Source organism: Tupaia chinensis, unplaced genomic scaffold, assembly GCF_000334495.1.
Source record: "Tupaia chinensis unplaced genomic scaffold, TupChi_1.0 Scaffold000235_1, whole genome shotgun sequence".
In the NCBI taxonomy this organism is placed as follows: domain Eukaryota; kingdom Metazoa; phylum Chordata; class Mammalia; order Scandentia; family Tupaiidae; genus Tupaia; species Tupaia belangeri.
The window spans coordinates 916,287-936,085 of record NW_006159713.1 but is presented as its reverse complement, the minus strand read 5'-3'; the positions used below and the strand labels follow the sequence as shown (position 1 = coordinate 936,085).

The window sequence follows — 19,799 nt, the reverse complement described above, 5'->3', positions numbered from 1 at the left end:
ATCCAGCCTCTATCTCATAAATACTTGACCTAACTACATCCCAGAATCTTACAACCTAGCTTCTGTGTTCAGAAGCCATCTCTTCTAAATTTTGTTAAACACTGTAACATCTCATTCTCAAAAATTTAAGAGCCCTTTTCTTTGTAGCTTTTGAAATCCTTACAAAGAATGAAGTGTCAGTGGGGAAGGGGAGTTGGGTAAGGGAAAGGGAATGAAGTATATGAAACTTTCACTGTAGCGAAGATTTTGCTACTTAAGCTTTCATATTAGACTTACATTACATAGGTCTCCTAAAAGTTTTCCCCGCTCCAGTGTAACTGAGGTTTTAAGTTTCTGGATTTATTATGGCACCCAGTAGCAAAGCTGGAGTCAAGTGTTTTCAAGGCTTCCATTAGAAATTCCTTTTTCAGAGTTTATTGCTTGACTGTTTCAAATTATATGAGAGAAACTTGGCACACAGGTTGTTGAGCTGGATTACTTTTTTCAACATGAAATCTAATTTATTTCAGTTTGTTTTCAAGTTAGAGATAGGCCAACAACTCTCCTCATGATTTTAGATTTGATCATAATTCTAAATCATAAATCTATTTTAAAAAAAAGGAGAAAAAGAAAAGAAACTACTGTCCAGCTAAACTGTTTTTGTTTTTGTTTTTCAAAATCCTTATTGAAAAATTTGAGAAATTAATTTTTGCAGAGCACCTAATTAGCGTGTTTGATATCCGGTTGCAGATCATTTCCCCATGTGTCATGCAGCATGTATAGATTGGTGTATGGCTGTTAGAGTTCATCTGAATGTTTTTACCATGTATTGTTCTTTCTGTCTGGATGTCATCATCCTGAAGATTTGGTGTTCCTATCAGTGTGTGGAAGAGGGCAGAAAAATATTATGTGGAGGTCACTTAAAATATAACTTACAAAATTAGTCCTGTGTCTGCTCTTCAAAGGAAATCAGCGTGAAGCCTTGTTCTATAGGCACAGAGGTCTAGGAGTAACCACTTAGCAATGACTAGCTCCCTCTTGCCCTCACCATCCTTCTCATACTCACTGTCATCTTTTTAGGACATCTTTCCATCTTTCACTCACACTTCCACCCTTATTTCCTTCCCATAGTTCATCTATGTGAAAATGTGAAATTGACTATCAGATTTCAGTAGTTTTCTGTTGTACACTTTCTTAAGGGCCAACCCACATTATCACATTGCTCATTTTAACTTGTTATATATAAAGGGACTTCTAAAAGTTCATGAGAAAACGGAATTTGATGCAAAATAACACATTTTTGAAATTTATCCGTAGTTTTTTGATAGCATGCATTTTCCATGAACTTTTTAAAGACCCTTCATACTTTATGTCACTGACCCAGCACTCTCAGTTTAACACGTTACTTATCCTTTTCTTCTTATTGTTACCTTGGGAAAGCATAAAGAATGCAGTCCCAGTTATAACTATTATGTGTGAAGACCTTAAAACTGATACTTAAAAGTAATTACTGAAGACTTGCAATTTTGCATTGTCCCAGAATAGTCAAACTCTATAACAAACTGACTCTTTATTTCAAGTGTTGTCTTCTTATTACTGTTTTCTGAATACTACAGATATTATCTTTATGCCCACTTGTTGGGCATTATTAATATGAGATGCTCTGTCACTTTCCTTGGCAATATATTGAAAAATGTAAACTCCAAGGAGTTTATGAAAACATGCAAGAAATCATTGACTAAGCCACTAAGTTTTTTGAAATATGTTTACCTATCCCTTACAAAGAAAATTCAAAATTAAAATCTGTTAAATCTATGACTCTATGTGGATGAATGATTATTGAAATTTAATTCTTTGTTACTACCATTAAGTAATACTGTTGCTAAGTTATTGAAATATATCTCAGTCATCTTGAAAATGTTAACATTTTAAAACATCGTAGACAACTGCAAAAATAAGAAATGATTTTAAATTATTCAAATCACATTCTGTCCATCTGCATTAATAAATGTCACACACTGAGTGATCAATCTGAGTAATTCTGGGGAAAACAGATAAATTATATTTTGGCTTCTAAATATGAAAATTATGAAATGTATTATAAAGTGCAAAGGAAATATGATTTATATATATATATGTGTATATATATACTTTGGAGGTTTTTTCAAGTAAAAATAATAACAAGGTAAATATGAAAATTATGAAATGTATTATAAAGTGCAAAGGAAATATGATTTATATATATATATGTGTGTATATATATACTTTGGAGGTTTTTTGCAAGTAAAAGTAATACCAAGGGGAGTAATAATGAGTGTAGTATTGAATATGTGCTCAGAACTACTAGATAACATGTTTTAGACACATAATTATTTTAACATTGTGTTAAGACTATACCCTGGGCAAGATCCAGATTCTTGGACTTGTTTATCTTCTGTGTGAGGACAACTAACTGTCCAATGCCAAAATACAATGAACTTTCAAATATCAAAGAGGAAAATTAAGTATTTCAAGTCCTCAGCTGGTTTACAGATGTGTGAGCTTTGTAGTCCATTTTCTGGTTCCAGTAGGGCATTGTGACAATTTTTCCAATATGTGTACACTAGATAAGTTTTGGAAGTAAAATCACTTACTTTAAATACTGAAATAATTTTCAAAATGTAAAATTTTTGCATTTTTTTCTTAAACGAAGTCTATAATCAAGCTTCACAATTTCAAAAATATTCTTGGATACAAAGCATTAAATCAAGGAATCTTTATCAGGAAAAGAAGTGCCTTTTGAAAACAGGTATTCATTTAGACCCATGATTAACCTTTAATAAGATCTTCCTGTTAAATTCTACATTTACTTTAATCTCAGTAGGAAAAATACAAAATAGTATTGCAGCATATAGGGTTTCTATATACCCTGTGGACATCAAATGATCTCTTACAGCTAACGGCACATCTGCAACATGTTTAAATGCCAGCTTTGGGCATTATTAGTATAAAATGCTAAGTCACTTTAAAAAAAAAAAAAAGTTTTGTAAAGTTCGTACTCCAAAAGGAAACTCCAATAAATGGTAATCTTATGATAACATTTGCTTCAAGGGAGTGGTAGGAAGATGAATGGCTGTATTGCATATTTTTCATTTAGGGAAAGTAGCATGAATGATAGTCCTTAAAATATTGGGTCGTCGGGAAAGTCACGACGCATTTTTGCATAGAAAAACACATCATGACTTTCCTGACAACCTAATAAATTTAAGTTTGTTGGTGAAGCCATCGCTGCGCTAAAAGCTAATATTATTTTTGTGCCATCTTTCAGAACCCTAAAAATTATTTTAAATCCGTGTTATTAATCATTGTTAGAAGTGACAGTCATCAAGTTTGGGGATGCTTTTAAAACTTGAGAGTGTGTGAGTTTATGAAAGTTCAAGGCTGATTATTGGTTTGTTTTAAATAATAAACCCATCCTACATTTATAATAATGTGACTGTTATCCAAGGGGGCAAATATTTTCTAGATAAATACTTAATGAAAAATTGTTATTCTACCATTGATTTCTTTTTTTCTATTAATTCCAATTTCTCACTTCTGTCTCTTTTTCTTAAACACAACTTCGAAGGTCAAATATTCGGGACAATGTAGAAATGATTAAGCTTCATAAACAATTAGTGGAGAAAAGCAATGCTCTTTCAGTAATGGAAGGAAAATTTATTCAGCTTCAAGAGGTACTGTGATATTTTTTATTATGCTGATATAGAAATGCAAAAGATTCAAAAAGTGTTCAAGTTTTATTATATTTTAAGTAAAATGGTCACAACAGTAATTTTTAAAGTTTGTTCTTTTTATTCTCAAGTGTTTGTAACTTCTCTTCACATATTGTTTATTTATAACTTAACTGCTAAAGAAATAATTAACTGCTTGGGCTTTTTATAAATATCTGTCATCTTAAAATAATAAGTATATTTATCATAACTATCTTATGCCAAAAATATTTATTTTTAACTCCTTTTATCTGAATTTATTACGGGCACAAAGCACTGAAGCAATAATTTCATGTATCTTCAATCCTAAGCATGTACAAAATACTCAAGATAGACTGAAGTTATAGGTCAGCAGTCATATTCTATTAAATCTCCCTTTGGTGTGGATTTTTGTTTGTTTGTTTATTTGTTTTGTTTACTATCATTACTGGGAATTATTTGAGAACCAGTAATGTCATAATGTACAAGGGGTCAGCAAGTTTTTGAAAAATGCTTATTGTGGAAAAAAAAAAGCATGGGTTTGAAAATGTTCTTGCACCAAAATAAACTCAGACTTTAATTCCATTTTTTTCTCACAATCTTTTTGACATCTCCTTGTATTTATTTTAAACCTTACCAATTCAGATGGGCAGTGCTTGGGATTCTTCATCCCCTTGGTCGTTTTAACAAAGTCTACGTCCTCACAGGAACGTGCCATCAGAGCGCTCCTATGTATTGGCACTGCATAATTAACATAGGTTCTGGGATTAATGAACTCCAAAACATTCCAGATGAACAGAACGTATATTCAGCAGTGCTTTCTTTGATGTACTAAGACAAGAAAAGCAGTATATAAATGCAAAGCGTAGGGTCATCTGAAGCCTAAATTCACCACTGAATTAGATAGATATTTTTCAGTCATACTCTGGGTAGTGTTTTCTATCCTGCAGGAACCTTCTTAAATGCTAAGTAATAACTACATTCCATATCAACACAAGATTTTCCCAAAAAGAAGAGAATGATTAGCAAGTAGAAATTATAGTGCTGTCTACAGAGAGAGAAGAGAAATTTAAAAAGAGATGGAGTTGAAAGCCATTTCTGAAATGAGGAATTAAGAGAGGAGTTAAAAGGGACCAGCAGTTAGCATAATGGCTATGTCACTGGATTCCCAAGTAGTTGACTGCGATTTGAGTCCCGGACCCGGCAGCTTAAACTCACACCAGGCGCATGTGCGTGCGCGCATGCCCAAGATCCCAAGAGGAGAATGGAGGAGAAGGGATTGCGGTGTGGCCATCCCTCCTGGGGGGGGGGGGTGATTTCTCACTTTCTGTCTCTATGTCTCTCTCTGTCTTTCTGGCGAACGCACACGCCCTATAGCAAAAACCTCTCCAAAAAAAGAAAAATAAAAAGGAGTTTAAAAAGGATTTTATGTTCTCTAACCACTTTGACTATTTTTATTTCCATTTAGCAATGACCTCCAAGTGTTTGTTTAAATACCAACAATGGGGGCCAGCAGGTGACATAGCAGTTACATTGCTGAACTCCCACATGGTCAGCTGTGGTTTGAGTCCTCGACCCAGTGACTTGAAAATCACACCAGACACATGCGCGTGCATGCCCAGACCCCCGGGAGGAGAATAGAGGAGAAGGGATTACAGCATGGCCATTCCCATTTCTCAATTTCTCTCTCACTGTCTCAGTTCTCCTGTCCCCACATGAACATATACACACTAAGGCGAAAAACCTCTTAAATAAATAAATAAATACCGACAATAACAAATGTCCAATGTAGTGCATGTAACTTTTTCAGAAAGTGACACGGGGTGAAGAATTGAGAAATTAAGGCCCACAGCCTCCATGAAGTAGAAGGCACAGAAAAAGCTGGAAGAAGAAGATAGTGTTCTCTAATATTAATAAAATGGACCTGAAGTAGCTCAGTACCCATATTTCTTTTAAATGAAAAAGAAAATTTCGCTAGAACTTAAATGACTTTAATTAGCAGATGAGGCTTGTTATGGTCATATGATCTCTTTGAAATGACTTTAATATAATTAAATTTTATTTATAAAAGAAGTATGTGACATTTAAGTATATAAAATTGAATTCAAAGCATGTTCATAAAAAAAGCCCTTTTTTTAAATTAAGAAGAGCTTACAAACTGTTTTACTGAATTGAAAAGTTTAACTTAATTGCATTAAAATTAAAAACTAGCCATCCAAAGCTGTTTATGTGGTGTGGTGGCAGATCTCTTCAGTTCAGATTTCCGTGGTCAGCGTTTTCAACCCATGCCTTAGCATTTTTAGGCAGCATGTCCAACCACCGTAACCACAGCAAAAAGGGGGGAAAATTAATTGCTAAAATTAATTTACTTACTGATCACTATCTGTAAGTCAAAAACTAGGAGAAAATAAAATAAACAATAAAATATTTTGCATTATGTGACACTGTGCTAAGGTAACCCTGTATTTTCTTCATTACATAATGCTTGGGTTGAGTCTATCAGCTCTGGGTAAGTAGCACGTATATACATCATTAGTGATGTGAGAAATAAGCTGTGTAGTGTGGCCATACGGACTCAATTAAGAATTCTAATAATTTGGGACCAGCAGTTAGCATAATGGCTATGTCGCTGGACTCCCATGTAGTCAATCGCGGTTCGAGTCTCGGACCGGCTTAACACGCTGGGTGCATGTGCGTGCGTGCCCAAGATCCTGAGAGGAGAATGGTGGAGAAGGGATTGCAGCATAGCCATCCTCCCCCCGGGAGGGGGGTGATTTTTCGCTTTCTGTCTCTCTGTCTCTCTCTGTTTGTCTGGCGAGCACACAAGCCCTGTAGCAAAAACCTCTCAAAAAAAAAAAAAAAAAGAATTATCATAATTTATTCAAAGCATAATCCAAAAATAATATTTTAAATATTTGGGTTTTTTGTTGTTGTTGTTACTGTTTTTAGAAGCAAAGAACTCTCAGGATCAGCCATGATGCCTTGATGGCCAACGGAGATGAGTTAAATATGCAGCTTAAAGAGCAGCGTTTAAAATGTTGCAATCTTGAAAAACAGTTACATTCCATGACATTTTCAGAAAGAAGAATAGAAGAGGTAAGCTCCCCAAAAGTTTAACCACCTGTACCTAAAACTTCTCTGTACTCATTTTGGAAAAATAAAATAGAGACATCTCAAATGCAATATTTATTTTAAAATTCTAAGCTGCATGTCTGGCATTTGGAGTGCAGCAAACTATCGGAGTTAATGTATTATGTCAATGGCAGATCAGTGCTTGACAGTACAGTACGTGCAAGTATGTTGAGATTCTCTGTTTACCTCAAAAATTAAAGAATTTTGAGTAAAAAGAAACATAATATTTTGAAACTGATGCTGGATTACCTATGGAATTAACTTTCTCAACTGTGATGGTTTGTTCGTCCTTAGAGATACAAAAACAAACTTACAGGAAAATATTGGTTTCTCAGAAGATGGGTCTTCTGTTCAGTATCATAAACCTTGTGAAACAATCTAATAATTGTTTCTAGAAAGTTGTTTGAAAACTTTTTCTTATTCTTTTTCCTATTCATGTCTCCTAGCTCGCATAATCTTTTCCTGTAGTCTGTTAAACTCGCTCCTGAGAAGAATAGAAATAAAAAGCCTACATTGTTTTCTGATCTTAGGGAAATCTTTTACTGTCTATTACTAGCATCAAAAGAAAAGTTTGAGAATGGCGGTGAATTTTAAGAGTTCTGTGATTCATAAGAAAAAGTTATGATTATAAACTACACTTAGGAATGAAACTTAAAATGAATACTAAAGGAAGAAATCTACATTAATCTATGTTTTAGTCATAAAAATGTAATTATGACCCCAAGTTTATTTCTTGAAAATATTGTTCATTGGCATAAAATAAACATACATTTTTATTTATGTATTCATTTATTCATAAGATGTGTTACTGGCTATTTATAAATTCCAGGTAACATGAGACAGTGTGTCTTCAAAGTAAATAGTGATTGACACAATTTGTTTGAACCATGAACCTAACAGAAAGATAATCTTTTAATTTTATTACGGGCCAATTGGAAATTAGTACAAAATGAAAATAATTAATAGAATTCATGGTTGTAGAAAGTAAAATATGTTTCCCAGGATTTAACAGCAAGCTTTTCATACATTCTTTATTGAGTTTGGGCACATATGGCCATAAAGCAGTACATACATTTCTACTAAATTAAAACAGGAATATTAATTTTGTGTTTATTTAACAACTTGGAAAAAGCTAATGCTGAATTAAAGGCAGATGATGTAAGTAGCCTAGTTAGCAACTGCAATTTAGAAATCAAGACTGAAACACATTAGCCTCTTCTCAAATCTTTTTAGCCCCATATAGTTTTATATAATAATCATCTAATGTGTAATTTTCTTTTCATTTTTAGCTGCAGGATAGAATTAATGATTTAGAAAAGGAGCGGGAACTTTTAAAGGAAAACTATGATAAACTTTATAATAGGTAAGTCATGATTCCATATGTTCTTTCTTTCCCATTTGAGCTGTTATATCAAAGCATTGTCAGTATCTGATAATGATTAAAGAATTAGCAATGGGTGATGGCAAGAAATATGCACACTTTATAAGAGAAAAATAAGTTTTTTTAGGCACAGATAAAAAAGTTTTCAATTTGAACATTAGTCTATCACTAGTAAGAAAACCACATCACTCTGTTACAAGTAACAACTCTTGAGTACTTTCATTTATTGAACATAAACTGTAGGCTAGTAGATAAAGCTAGATACTCTATTCGTTGTCACGAATTTCTCACAAGATTTTGAAATTTAGGTATGTAAATTTCTATTTCAGAAACAAGGAATATCAACAGAAGTAACATTTTAGATCTTGTCTCTGAAACTTTTCAGTCTCTCCATTGGGCTCCCGAACTTATTAGCTGAACATGATTCTATTGGTTGAAGCAGAGGTGTTCATTTACAATTGTCTCTGTTCCTTATAAAAAGAAACAAAAGCATCTTTATCTTAAGATAAATTTTAAAGGTCTACTTCATAACTATGGCATTTTAGAAATCAGTTCCTTCTGGTAATGTCAGAAACAAAATCCTACTCCACACTAAATTTAGTTAGGCAACATAGATAGCTGTGTGTGTGTGTGTGTGTGTGTGTGTGTGTGTGTGTGTGTGTGTTTCTTTTCAATGTATGATATTGGTAAATGATTAATACAAGTTTACATGAACAGCAATTTAATATATATTTATATATATGTTATATCTGATATTCAGCAGTTACTTTTATTGATCATATACTGAAACCTCAAAAGATAGCTATCTGGAACTAGCAGATGGCATAATGTTTGCATCACTGGACTCCCACGAGGTTGACCAGAGTTCGAGTTCTGGAACTGATAACTTCAAACTCAAGCTGGGCGTGTGTGCATGTGTGCCCAAGATCCTGAGAGGAGAGTGGAGAAGGGTTTGCAGCATGGCCATCCCCACTTGGGGGGTGACTTTTCACTTTCTGTCTCTCTGTCTCTCTAGGAAGCACACACGCACCATAGCAAAAATCTCTCTACAAAAAAAAAAAAAAAAAGCTATCTGAGCTACAAATACAACCTTAACTTTTTATATTTTGTGAATTAGATTTACATTTTAAAAACCATGTATAAAGAATATAGAAATAGGCTTTTATTTTGGTTTATTTTTAAAAGTTAGGCATTATTCCAATAGTTTCTGTTATCTGTGTTGTTTACTTGCTAGTGTTGACTGTCTTTACTCATTCGTTTCTATTAAGAGTTGCCGCTAACAGGTTCAGATAGCACTTAGAATAATATTCAGGACCCTCAGCAAGGGTGGACTGCCCAAAAATCTCTATGTAGGATGTGCTTTGGGCTTCTTGCCAGATCATTTCAACCCAGTTTTTTGTCCCAGCCCCTTTCTTCTCAGCCCTAGTTAGTTTTACCTCAAGTGTTATTCCTCCTGTTTTTTATTTTCATCTCTAAAGAATAATACATAGATTTATATATTATAGGTATATATGTATCTAGAAATTATGTGTTTGAAAAATTCGATTGTCAGCATAGAGATGGCATAACACCCTAATAGATGGCAGAGAAGATGATATAGTCTCACGTTTAATAAATGAGGGGATTGAAACTCCGGAAAAATTAAGAGACTTATGCAGAAGCACACACTCCAGTATAGGAGTAAAACTCACTTCTCTAACTCTGAAACTTGATTCCCCCCTCCCCATGCTTCACTATCTCTCTGATTTTAATTGCACTGGAAAACTATACCTGTGAAAAAGAAACATTTATGGAATAACAGAACTGTCTTACATTGAGAAATGTATTGATTTATTGTGTGTGTGTGTGTGTGTGGATAGACAGAAAGATAGATAGATAGATAGATTCAGTATCTTATAAGTTCAAGTAATTTAGCATTGTCTAAATATAAGAAAATAAGTGCCAGTCAGCCATTAGTTCTAGATTTTCTTCTCCCCAATTTAAGAATTCATTAAACATACTTTTTTAGAATTAAAAAAGATCAAATTTAACCAGGAATAATGGATAAGTGCAATTTTTTGAAACACATGATTTTCTCATATTTGTCATCATAAAACTATCTTTTCCTATTAGTAGATGATCTAAGAGTGTAAATCTGACTTTGAAGAGTTTTTTTTAATGTTTTATGCTTGAGCTACATTTTTTTTTCCTATCACACTAAGGACAGACTCCATTATGATGCTTGCACTTAAATTTTGTGTGAGGCATATAAAAGTAAATGTGTGTAATGAGTGTCAAAACATTTTTAACGTCAAGAGAAAAATTAATGTCATGTAAGTACAAAACCTAGCAAACATACATAATAGAAAATAGAACTACGGAAGTATCTAATATGATTTTTTCTTAATGTTTTTCTTAATATTTTCTGAAGTATACTTGGGGAAACTATAAAAACCCAACATCATCTCTAAGATTCTTTTACAGCTTTTTTGTTTCATCATGCCAGCAAGTAGTGTTCATCAAAAACTACACGTACTCCCTGTTTTGTTAGTCATAATGACAGCGTGTTTTTAAAAGGAGAGCATTTTTTTATTATTCAAAATTGGCTAATTCTCAGGAGAAAAATATGATTTGCAGATTATACTCTTGTCTTTTTTCAAAAGAAACTTTGAACGTGTTTATGACTTGACATCTGACTTATTAGAGCCTGATCTGGTAAGATAAAATCCTCATGTTAGTATTTGGCATTTGAGTCTTCTTTTAAATCTTAAAACATTCTTGATATAATACCAAGAAGTAAATATAACTTTAAGAAATGTTCAATTTAAGAGCTCAGGATAAATTTCTTGTAATTAAATTTTTCTAATTGGTCAGAGACTAACTCTATTGTAATATCATAAAACTGTATCCATTTTGGAAGTTAGTGGTTTGGTTTTTGTTTTTGTTTTGTTTTGTTTTGTTTTGTTTTGTTTTGTTTTGTTTTGTTTTGTTTTGTTTTGTTTTGTTTTGTTTTGTTTTGTTTTGTTTTGTTTTGTTTTGTTTTGTTTTGTTTTGTTTTGTTTTGTTTTGTTTTGTTTTGTTTTGTTTTGTTTTGTTTTGTTTTGTTTTGTTTTGTTTTGTTTTGTTTTGTTTTGTTTTGTTTTGTTTTGTTTTGTTTTGTTTTTTTGAGAGGTTTTTGCTATAGGGCGCATGCGCTCGCCAGAGAGAAAGAAAGTGAGAAATCCCCCCCCAGGGGGAATGGCCATGCCACAGTCCCTTCTCCTCCATTCTCCTCTCAGGATCTTGGGCACGCACGCACACGCGCCCATCATGAGTTTTAAGCCACCGGGTCTGGGACGCGAACCACGGTCGACTACATGGGAGCCCAGTGACATAGCCATTACGCTAACTGCTGGTCCCGGAAGTTAGTGTTTTTTAGGTGCCGTATAACAGATAAATGCAATGATTCTTCAACTCTAATATATACAAGCAACCTGAAAAACTTGTTAAAAGGTAGGTTTCATCACCCCTTTGGTGCCTCCCCACCTATCCACCTCCCACCATCACTACCACCACCACTATTCAATTCTGATTCAGTTTGTTGAGTTCAGAGAATCTGTTGAAGGGAATTTGAAAATATTAACCTCTCTGAGAGACACTGATCTAGTGTCTATTTTTAAAAAGTGTTCATCTTGTTTTTGAAGATAATTTTAACTCTTTTAATAATTGGCTGATCAGAGTTTTTAAAAAATATTTCATTTTGTTTATTCATTCATTTATTTTCATTTGAACAGAGAGAGAGAAAAAAATGAGAAAGCAAGCCATGTGAGAGTGTCCAGCACCGTAACTACCACACCACCTGCTGGTCCTGATCAGTTTTTTTATATTGCAGTAGCCATCTAATATTCAACATTTAGAAAAATCCCGTGGGGAACCAGCAGGTGATGTAATGGTTATGTCACTGGACTCCCACATAGTCAGCCACAATTCAAGCCCTGGACCTAGTGGCTTAAGTCTCCCATTGGGCGCATGCACATTCATGTCCAAGACCCCAAGAGCAGAATGAGAAGGGATGGGGGATGATTTCTCATTTTCTGTCTGTCTGTCTCTCCGGCAAGCTCACATACCTTATAGCAAAAGTCTCTCTCTAAAAAAAAAAAAAAGAAAGGCAAAAGAAAAACCCCACTGACCACCCATAGATTCTCTGTTAGGTTTCTGTAAAATGAGCACCTGTCTCCTCTACCTAGGAATCAAGTAAGTGCAGTTGATCAAATATGAGCACTTGATATTTCCCAAAAATCAAATGCTGACTACACTTAGGGCATCGTTTTCTTCAGTAAGTGAAATGTCTTGATGTAAATATGTATTTAATTTTCACTAGGCCCTAAGGTACCTGTGGATTCTTTGTGACTGATTTAGAATATATGTTTGTCTAAACACATGAGGACATTCTTGAACACTGGAATAAATGGAATGTCTTTTGAAAGAAAAAAAAAAAGACTTTAGGGTGGAGATGAATTCTTCAGCTTTTATTTTGATCTTATGGTTTTGGTCAAGGTTGTGTGTTTTCAGTATGCTGACCCATGGCTGCCAGTAGATATGCCGGTGACCAAAGGCACCAGTGGGCATTCCATTGCAGACTGACATTTTGTCACTCCTGCAACGTAACAGCAATGAAATATGGACAAAGACCAAGTGTGATACCCCCTCAGTTGTCACTATAGGCAGTATATGAAACATTTTCATGAATAAAGGCTCTCAAAGCCTGTTCTCATATGCAGATTTAATCATGTACACAGCTCTTACAAAGAAAATGGAGCCAGATGTGGTTCACCATTTATAGTTACACAGATGGCTCCAAGCATAGAGGAATACAGTCAATTCAAAAGGAATTCCTCATGAAACTCCAGTGGAATGTAATCCTAAATTTAGAGGGAAGATAGCAGTGGACTAAATTCAGATTGACTTACGCTGATTTACACTAGTATTTTGTGGGTTTGGAAAAACCAGGCTGCTAAATTGTTCTTAATTTAAACATATACAGCTTCTGATGTTTCTGCCAGATTAGCTGTTGGTGATCTTTTTGCTGGTACTAATGCTATTGGAACACTACTGTTTCTAATTTTTGGCATCTGATATAATGTATAGCTGTGCCTATTTCATCATGCTAATTTTTTTTCCAAGTGGTACATGTTTTTAATCATGTTATGTGCACACACACATACTCACATACATGCACATATATGTATGTGTTTGTTGTATATATTTAATCAGATACAGAAATTACATTTTTTCTTTATATAAAAATGAACATGTTAAGAAATACTACTTAATTTAGCATTTAAAGTACCTATTTTATTTGGATTTTTATAAGCCTAGGAAATTGTACCTTTGATAAAATTGGCTTAAAATATTGGCATATCAGATCCATACTTTTTTTAAGGTTCCATATGTGAAATGAGAACGTCAGTGAAATAAGCAGATGTCATATTTAGAGAAGCTTCTAGAATTCCATTTATTTTCAAGGCCATGTTATTTTAAATGCAATAAAAATATTCTAAATGTGAAATGAATACACAAATTTGCACTTTTGAAAGCCATGCCTCCCAGAAAAGTATCTCTTTTGGAATAAAACCTCAAAACTAGCTGGGAACAACATTAAGGGCAATTTTCAGTAATATGTTTCTTTTCCATTTACTCCATCATCAGCATAAAACCAGATTTTATAAATTTTTCTTTCATTTACTGGATTTAAAATAAGTAGAAGGGTCAAAGCTGGTGATGATTATGCAGTCATATCAAGCTTCACAGATAATGGTTTTCTGCATTACAGATGAAGATCAGTTTTTCCAAAAACCTGGCTATCACCTGGGAAGCTTTATAAAAACATGGCTTCCTAGACCCTAGTATCGTCATTTATAGCTCTCCCTCAGTATCCTTGGTGCAGCTAGTCTGACAGCAGTGTTTAGACCAGCACTTAGGAACCACCAGCATAAATAAATGTTTATTATATATCTTCTGTGTGCCATTTAGTTTGTACTGGTTCTTTCATCTGATATGCTGGGTCTTGATCATTAGCACATTTTAACCACAGTTCTTGAGGAATAGTAGTTTTATCCTTATCATTCTTATCAGGCGCAGAGCATTGGTTTTCATTCCAATCATGTGTTACATGTTAAATTATTTGTTCTTAGCCTATTGCTTTTGTTGTTTGGGACAAAAACTTTGTTGTCACTCCTTAATATCAAAATTTTTGTCTTGTGGTTCAGTGTGCTATCATTCTGTACCATTTTTGTGTGAATTTGTTATTGTCACAGACACTTTAAAAGTGTCCCAGAATTAAAGATCAGGTGGAAAAGTACATTTTGTAAGCGGGAGAGAATGATTTTGTCCGATGTCAGTCGTTGAGGTTTGGAATTATGGATTCCTCTGGAGTATGTACAGTATCTAAATTCCTTCACTAGTCCCACAAAAGCTGCACGCTGCCAATTTTTCTGACTCGAGAGCTCTAAATTAAGGCCAGTTCCTTTGCTCATCCCACAAACTCTTTCATGTTCCCTAACCGCAGCCTGAGAAAGGCGCCTTGGTTTCAACAGCAGCAGACCAGCATATGTTTACTTAATTCCTAAGACATGATGACAGTGGTCTCTGTGCCACTAAAAGCTTTTCTCTTTATTATTTTCGGTCGGAGCTGATTTCCAAGCTTCCCTTGCCTGTCACGTGTGTTTTGCAGTGCCTTCAGTGCTGCCCATGAAGAGCAATGGAAGTTAAAGGAACAGCAGCTGAAAGTACAGATTGCCCAGCTTGAGACGGCCTTAAAGTCTGACTTAACAGACAAAACTGACATCCTTGACAGATTGAAAACGGAAAGAGGTACATAGAAAATAAATACTGACGTCCATTTCTGCTGTTGACTCATCGAATCTCTACCGTACTTGTTGTGGTGCCTACTGCTTGCCAGTCCCCTTGCCAGGTACTGGGGACGCAGCCTGTGCTAATAGCCATCCGCTTTTGTGAATTTACTGCTTGCTTCAAATTTCTCACCCCAGTGTACATGCCAAGGAAATTGTCTTTTTCTTGGTATTACCCTTGTTCAAATTGTCTTAATCTGTTTAATTTTCCTAAAATCTTCAATGCATACCAGTCAACAAGTATTTATTGAGTGCTAGTATGTGCCAGGCACTGTTCTAAGTTCTGCAGGCACAGCAATGAATAAAAGAAAGGATTGCCCCCATGAAACATAAATCTAAGAGGGAGAAACTGACGATAATTAAATATGCCATATGTCCTGTAGTGGCAAGTGCAGTGGGGAAAAAAAAACAGTCATGGAAATAGTTGCCTACTATTGTTAATAGGTTGGAACAGTGAAGAGCTCTTTCATAATGAGTTGTCTAATTCTACTCTGTGACAGTGAACTTAAATACAAGGAAACTGGGCTGGCGTCATGCTTAGCGGTTACGGAAGCCAGATCCCACATGGCTAACAATAGTTTGAGTCTTCACACTGGTAGCTTGCAAAACACACCAACCACATGCATACATGCCCAAAATCCCAACAGTATGGAAAATGAAGAAGAGATTGCAGTGTGACTGTGCCCAATTAGGGAATGCTTTCTCTCTCTCTCTCTGTCTCTCTCTATTTCTTTCTCTCTCTGGAGAGTGTGCACAGTTTGTAAATTAAAATAAATACATACATACATACATACATACATACATACGTACGTACCAGGAAGTTTTGTCATGATGTCTCTGTTAAAATAATAATCATTAATAAGCTTTATGCTGTAAGTCACAGACACCATCCTTATCTCATAGTAGTAAAGTAATTATAAATTAAAGAAGATATCTGAATTAGTAAATTACATATACATATATACATAAATGCACAATGGGAGAAATGTATTATTTGCTTTAAGTATTGTATGTATTTTGCTCATCCACTAAATAAACCAAGTAATATAAAAATAAGTTTGTTTCTTTTGAACATTTGCTATTTAGTTACATGATAATACTCAAAAGCTTAATATAGACTCAAAAATAACGTTTTTAGTTAGTACTCTTACACATTGATTTAGAGCACAATGCCTTATTTCATTGACTAAAAGAAACATTTTTTCACATTATGACATCTCTAAAATTGGAATGCATCTTATAATGGATGACATTTGAAAACTGCAGTCTGACTTTTTTTTTTTTCACATTTTAAGAGGTCCAAAACTAGAGCACATCTTATAATAGATGGAATCTTAATTTCAATGAAACCCACTAGTGCAGTGTTTATTCACCAAGGGAATATATTTGATGATAGATTATTTATGAATTTTTCTCTAAGAGATTGTGAGTAGAAAAAACTGATAAAGTGTTTTCTGACCTGGTAGATATTTTAAAGTTTTGATACGGAAGATAGGTAGTTCCTAATTTTAATGTGCAGTATTGAATAACTAACAAAGTGTTTATCTTAGTAGTTGCTCATTAAATTCTTATTTACTGAAGGAAGTAGAAGTGCCTTATATTCCTCTCTCTCTTTTCTAAAAACAGATAAATTGCTCATTCTTAAAGAAAAGGGAAATGGGGACCAGCAGTTGACTATGTCACCGGACTCCCATGTAATTGACCACAGTTCGAGTCCCAGACCCAGTGGCTTAAACACACCAGGCGTGTGTGCATGCATGCCCACAATCCTGAGAGGAGAATGGAGAAGGGATTGCGGTGTGGCCATCCCTCCTGGCGAGGGGGTGGGGGGGAATTCTCGCTTTCTGTCTCTCTGTCTCTCTCTGTCTTTCTGGCAAGCGCACGCGCCCTATAGCAAAAACCTCTCCAAAAAACAGAAAAGGAAAATGAAATAAACCTTTTTTATTTATATGTTTTCTGAATTTTCTTAGATTTCAAGAATTCCAAAACTGTTATCTTTTAAACATTTGAATTGGTCTCTGGAAAGAAACTTTTCTAAAGGGGGTAGACTCAGTTTTTTTAAAAAAAATTTATCATTGTTAAGTTAATTCTGAGGATTCTTATTAATTATTAATTTTTCACAATTGCTAAGTTACTTTAATTCATCTAATTCATTCCTCATCTTTTTTACTGATTCTTATATCTTTGGGGAATTTTTTTTTTAATAATAAAAATAACTCATATAGGCCATTTGGTTGAGTGGTTGTTTGGACAGATGGACCCCACATATTGGGTTGTCAGAAAAATCATGATGCAAGACCAGCAGTTAGCATAATGGCTATGTCGCTGAACTCCCATGTAGTTGACTGCAGTTCGAGTCCCTGACCGGTGGCTTAAACGCACATCGGGTGCGTGTGCGTGCGTGCCCACGATCCTGAGAGGAGAATGGAGGAGAAGGGATTGCAGCATGGCCATCCCCCCTGGGGAGTGATTTCTCGCTTTCTGTCTCTCTGTCTCTCTCTGTCTTTCTAGCGAGCGCACGCACTCTATAGCAAAAACCTCTCAAAAAAAAAAAAGAAAAATCATGATGCAATTTTGTGCAGAAAAGCACGTCATGGCTTTTTCGACAGCCTAATAGCTGGCAGCACAGTTCAAGTCGTGGACTGGGAGGCTTGGAAAACTTGCCAAGTGTGTGGACTTGCATGCCCAAAAATACTGAGATGAAAAATAAAGGAGAAAGGATTGCAGTGTGGCCATCCCCCAAAGGTCGCTATCTCTCTGTCACTCTCCAGCAAGCACATACACCTTATAGCAGAAAGTTTAAAAATAAATAACTCATGTACACTGTCGGGAAAAAGTCCAGTAAACCAAAAATTATAAGCACCACTCAATCCCACAATCCTGAAGATAATCACTGTTAACTATTCTGGTGTATGTCTTTGCAGAGTTGTTTCTATTAGTCTACAGTTTTATACATTTTTTTAAATTTACTATATTGTGAAATAGTTTCTTGAGTATAAATATAAACCTAGATCATCATCATCATTTGTAATAGCCGTTAGAGTTTTCCCATGTGTGGGTGTACCATAGATTATTTAACAGTCTTCTACTGATGAATTTTTAAGTAGCTTCAGTGGATTTTTTTAAAGAATCACAAGCAACATCTTTCCACATAAATCTTTACACCTTTATTTATCTAGTTATTTTCTAAGAAACAGTGCTAGACCTGAATCTTTATTTTTAATGCAGCTGTTATTTTCCAGTTACTTTTGCTTAAATACTTAAATTTACAAGGCTAAGGATTCAAGTGTCTGTTCTTTATGAAAATGGTACTATAGATTATAAGAAAGATATTAATGCCTTTTGCCTTTTTTTTTTCAAGGGAAATAATAAACAAAAAATTGAAATGGTCTACATAAGGAAATCTTTTAATATTTATAGAAAGTTCCTCTTTGTATTACAGATTTTGGAATTGTTTAATTTTACTTTGAAGTCTCTTCACACATTTACCTTTTCATGTCTCAAATGTTCTTTGCCAGAAGATGTTTCCCTGGTTTCTTGTAGTCATTCATCTAACTGGCAAATTATTTTTAGAGAATACTCACCTCTTTATTCAAGGTACAAATTAGTTTCAGATTGTGTGAATATGTGGGGGAAGGATATGTAAATTCAGTTTGCATTTGGTTAATGCTTAAATTAACTGCATGTGTTTAAGGGCTGCTTTTGAAAGTTCCTTTCTATCTTTAGCTGAAATGCATAATTCAGCATAATGCATATGGTTATATTGATCACAGCTGAAGATATTAGCACAAAAGAGCTCTGAAAATTGTTTAGTTGAATTGTTCTCTGCACTCTGCTTATTAATGGTGTGCTGGAAGAACATAATTTTAAAAGAGTGAAATGTTATCTCATTTGAATAAAATGCTGTTTAGCTTAACCTGCTTTTTGTCAAATCATAACGTAAGGTGGTTATTTTTCATCTAGTACAGAGTGCTTTGATTTTTCATATTATAATTCAGCAAGTCTCTTTCCTCTTTGAACCATAGCATTTCAGTACTTTTTAAAGATCCAGGAGTTATATCTCCAATAAACAGTTGAACAGAAAAACATAATGGATATTCCAACATAAAATTCAAGAGAGAGGTTACTGGGACTCAGTAATGTCTTCTCCCACTAAGTTATTTTCCCAATAATCCTTAGTTTTTCAAATATCCATGAATATGGACATAGTTGTTAAAACAAACCAGTAAAGAATAAGTTTATTTATTATACCTATGAGCATATCATGGAAACTTGTCTCTGAAAGGATTGAAAAGGGCCAACTGGTGGCACTGTGGTTAAGGCCTCTGGATCCCACTTGGCTGACTTTGTGGTTTATGTCCTGGATCTGGGGCAAAAAAAACAGGTCAAGCACGTGTGTGCACATCCAAAACCTTGAAAGGAGAAATGGAGAAGGTACTGCAGTGTGACCATTGGCCATAGGGGATGCATTCTCATTTTCTATCGCGCGCTCGCTCTTTCTCTCTCTCTTTCTCTCTCTCTCTCTCTCTTTCTCTCTCTCTCTCTCTCCAGGTAAGCACATGCACCCTATGCAAATTTAAAAAAGAAAGGATAAAAAGAAGTAGAGCATAGAAGTAATAGTCAAAGCGCACAGTGTGTTTGGATTAAGATGGAGCAATCATGTCCGCATTTTCGCTCACTCTTTGAACCCCAAAAAGGTTTAGTAGCCAG

At 34.6% G+C, this 19,799-nt stretch overlaps 1 protein-coding gene across 1 annotated transcript in view; it reads left to right on the top strand.

Annotated features, from left to right (window-relative positions):
* The window catches only part of RPGRIP1L (RPGRIP1 like), a 116,826-nt gene that overhangs the window by 27,033 nt on the left and 69,994 nt on the right, over window positions 1-19,799 (top strand). The window contains 4 exon segments of the mRNA XM_006148378.3: window positions 3,587-3,692; window positions 6,657-6,803; window positions 8,129-8,202; window positions 14,912-15,051. Of these exon segments, the coding sequence (XP_006148440.1) occupies window positions 3,587-3,692; window positions 6,657-6,803; window positions 8,129-8,202; window positions 14,912-15,051 (467 nt within the window).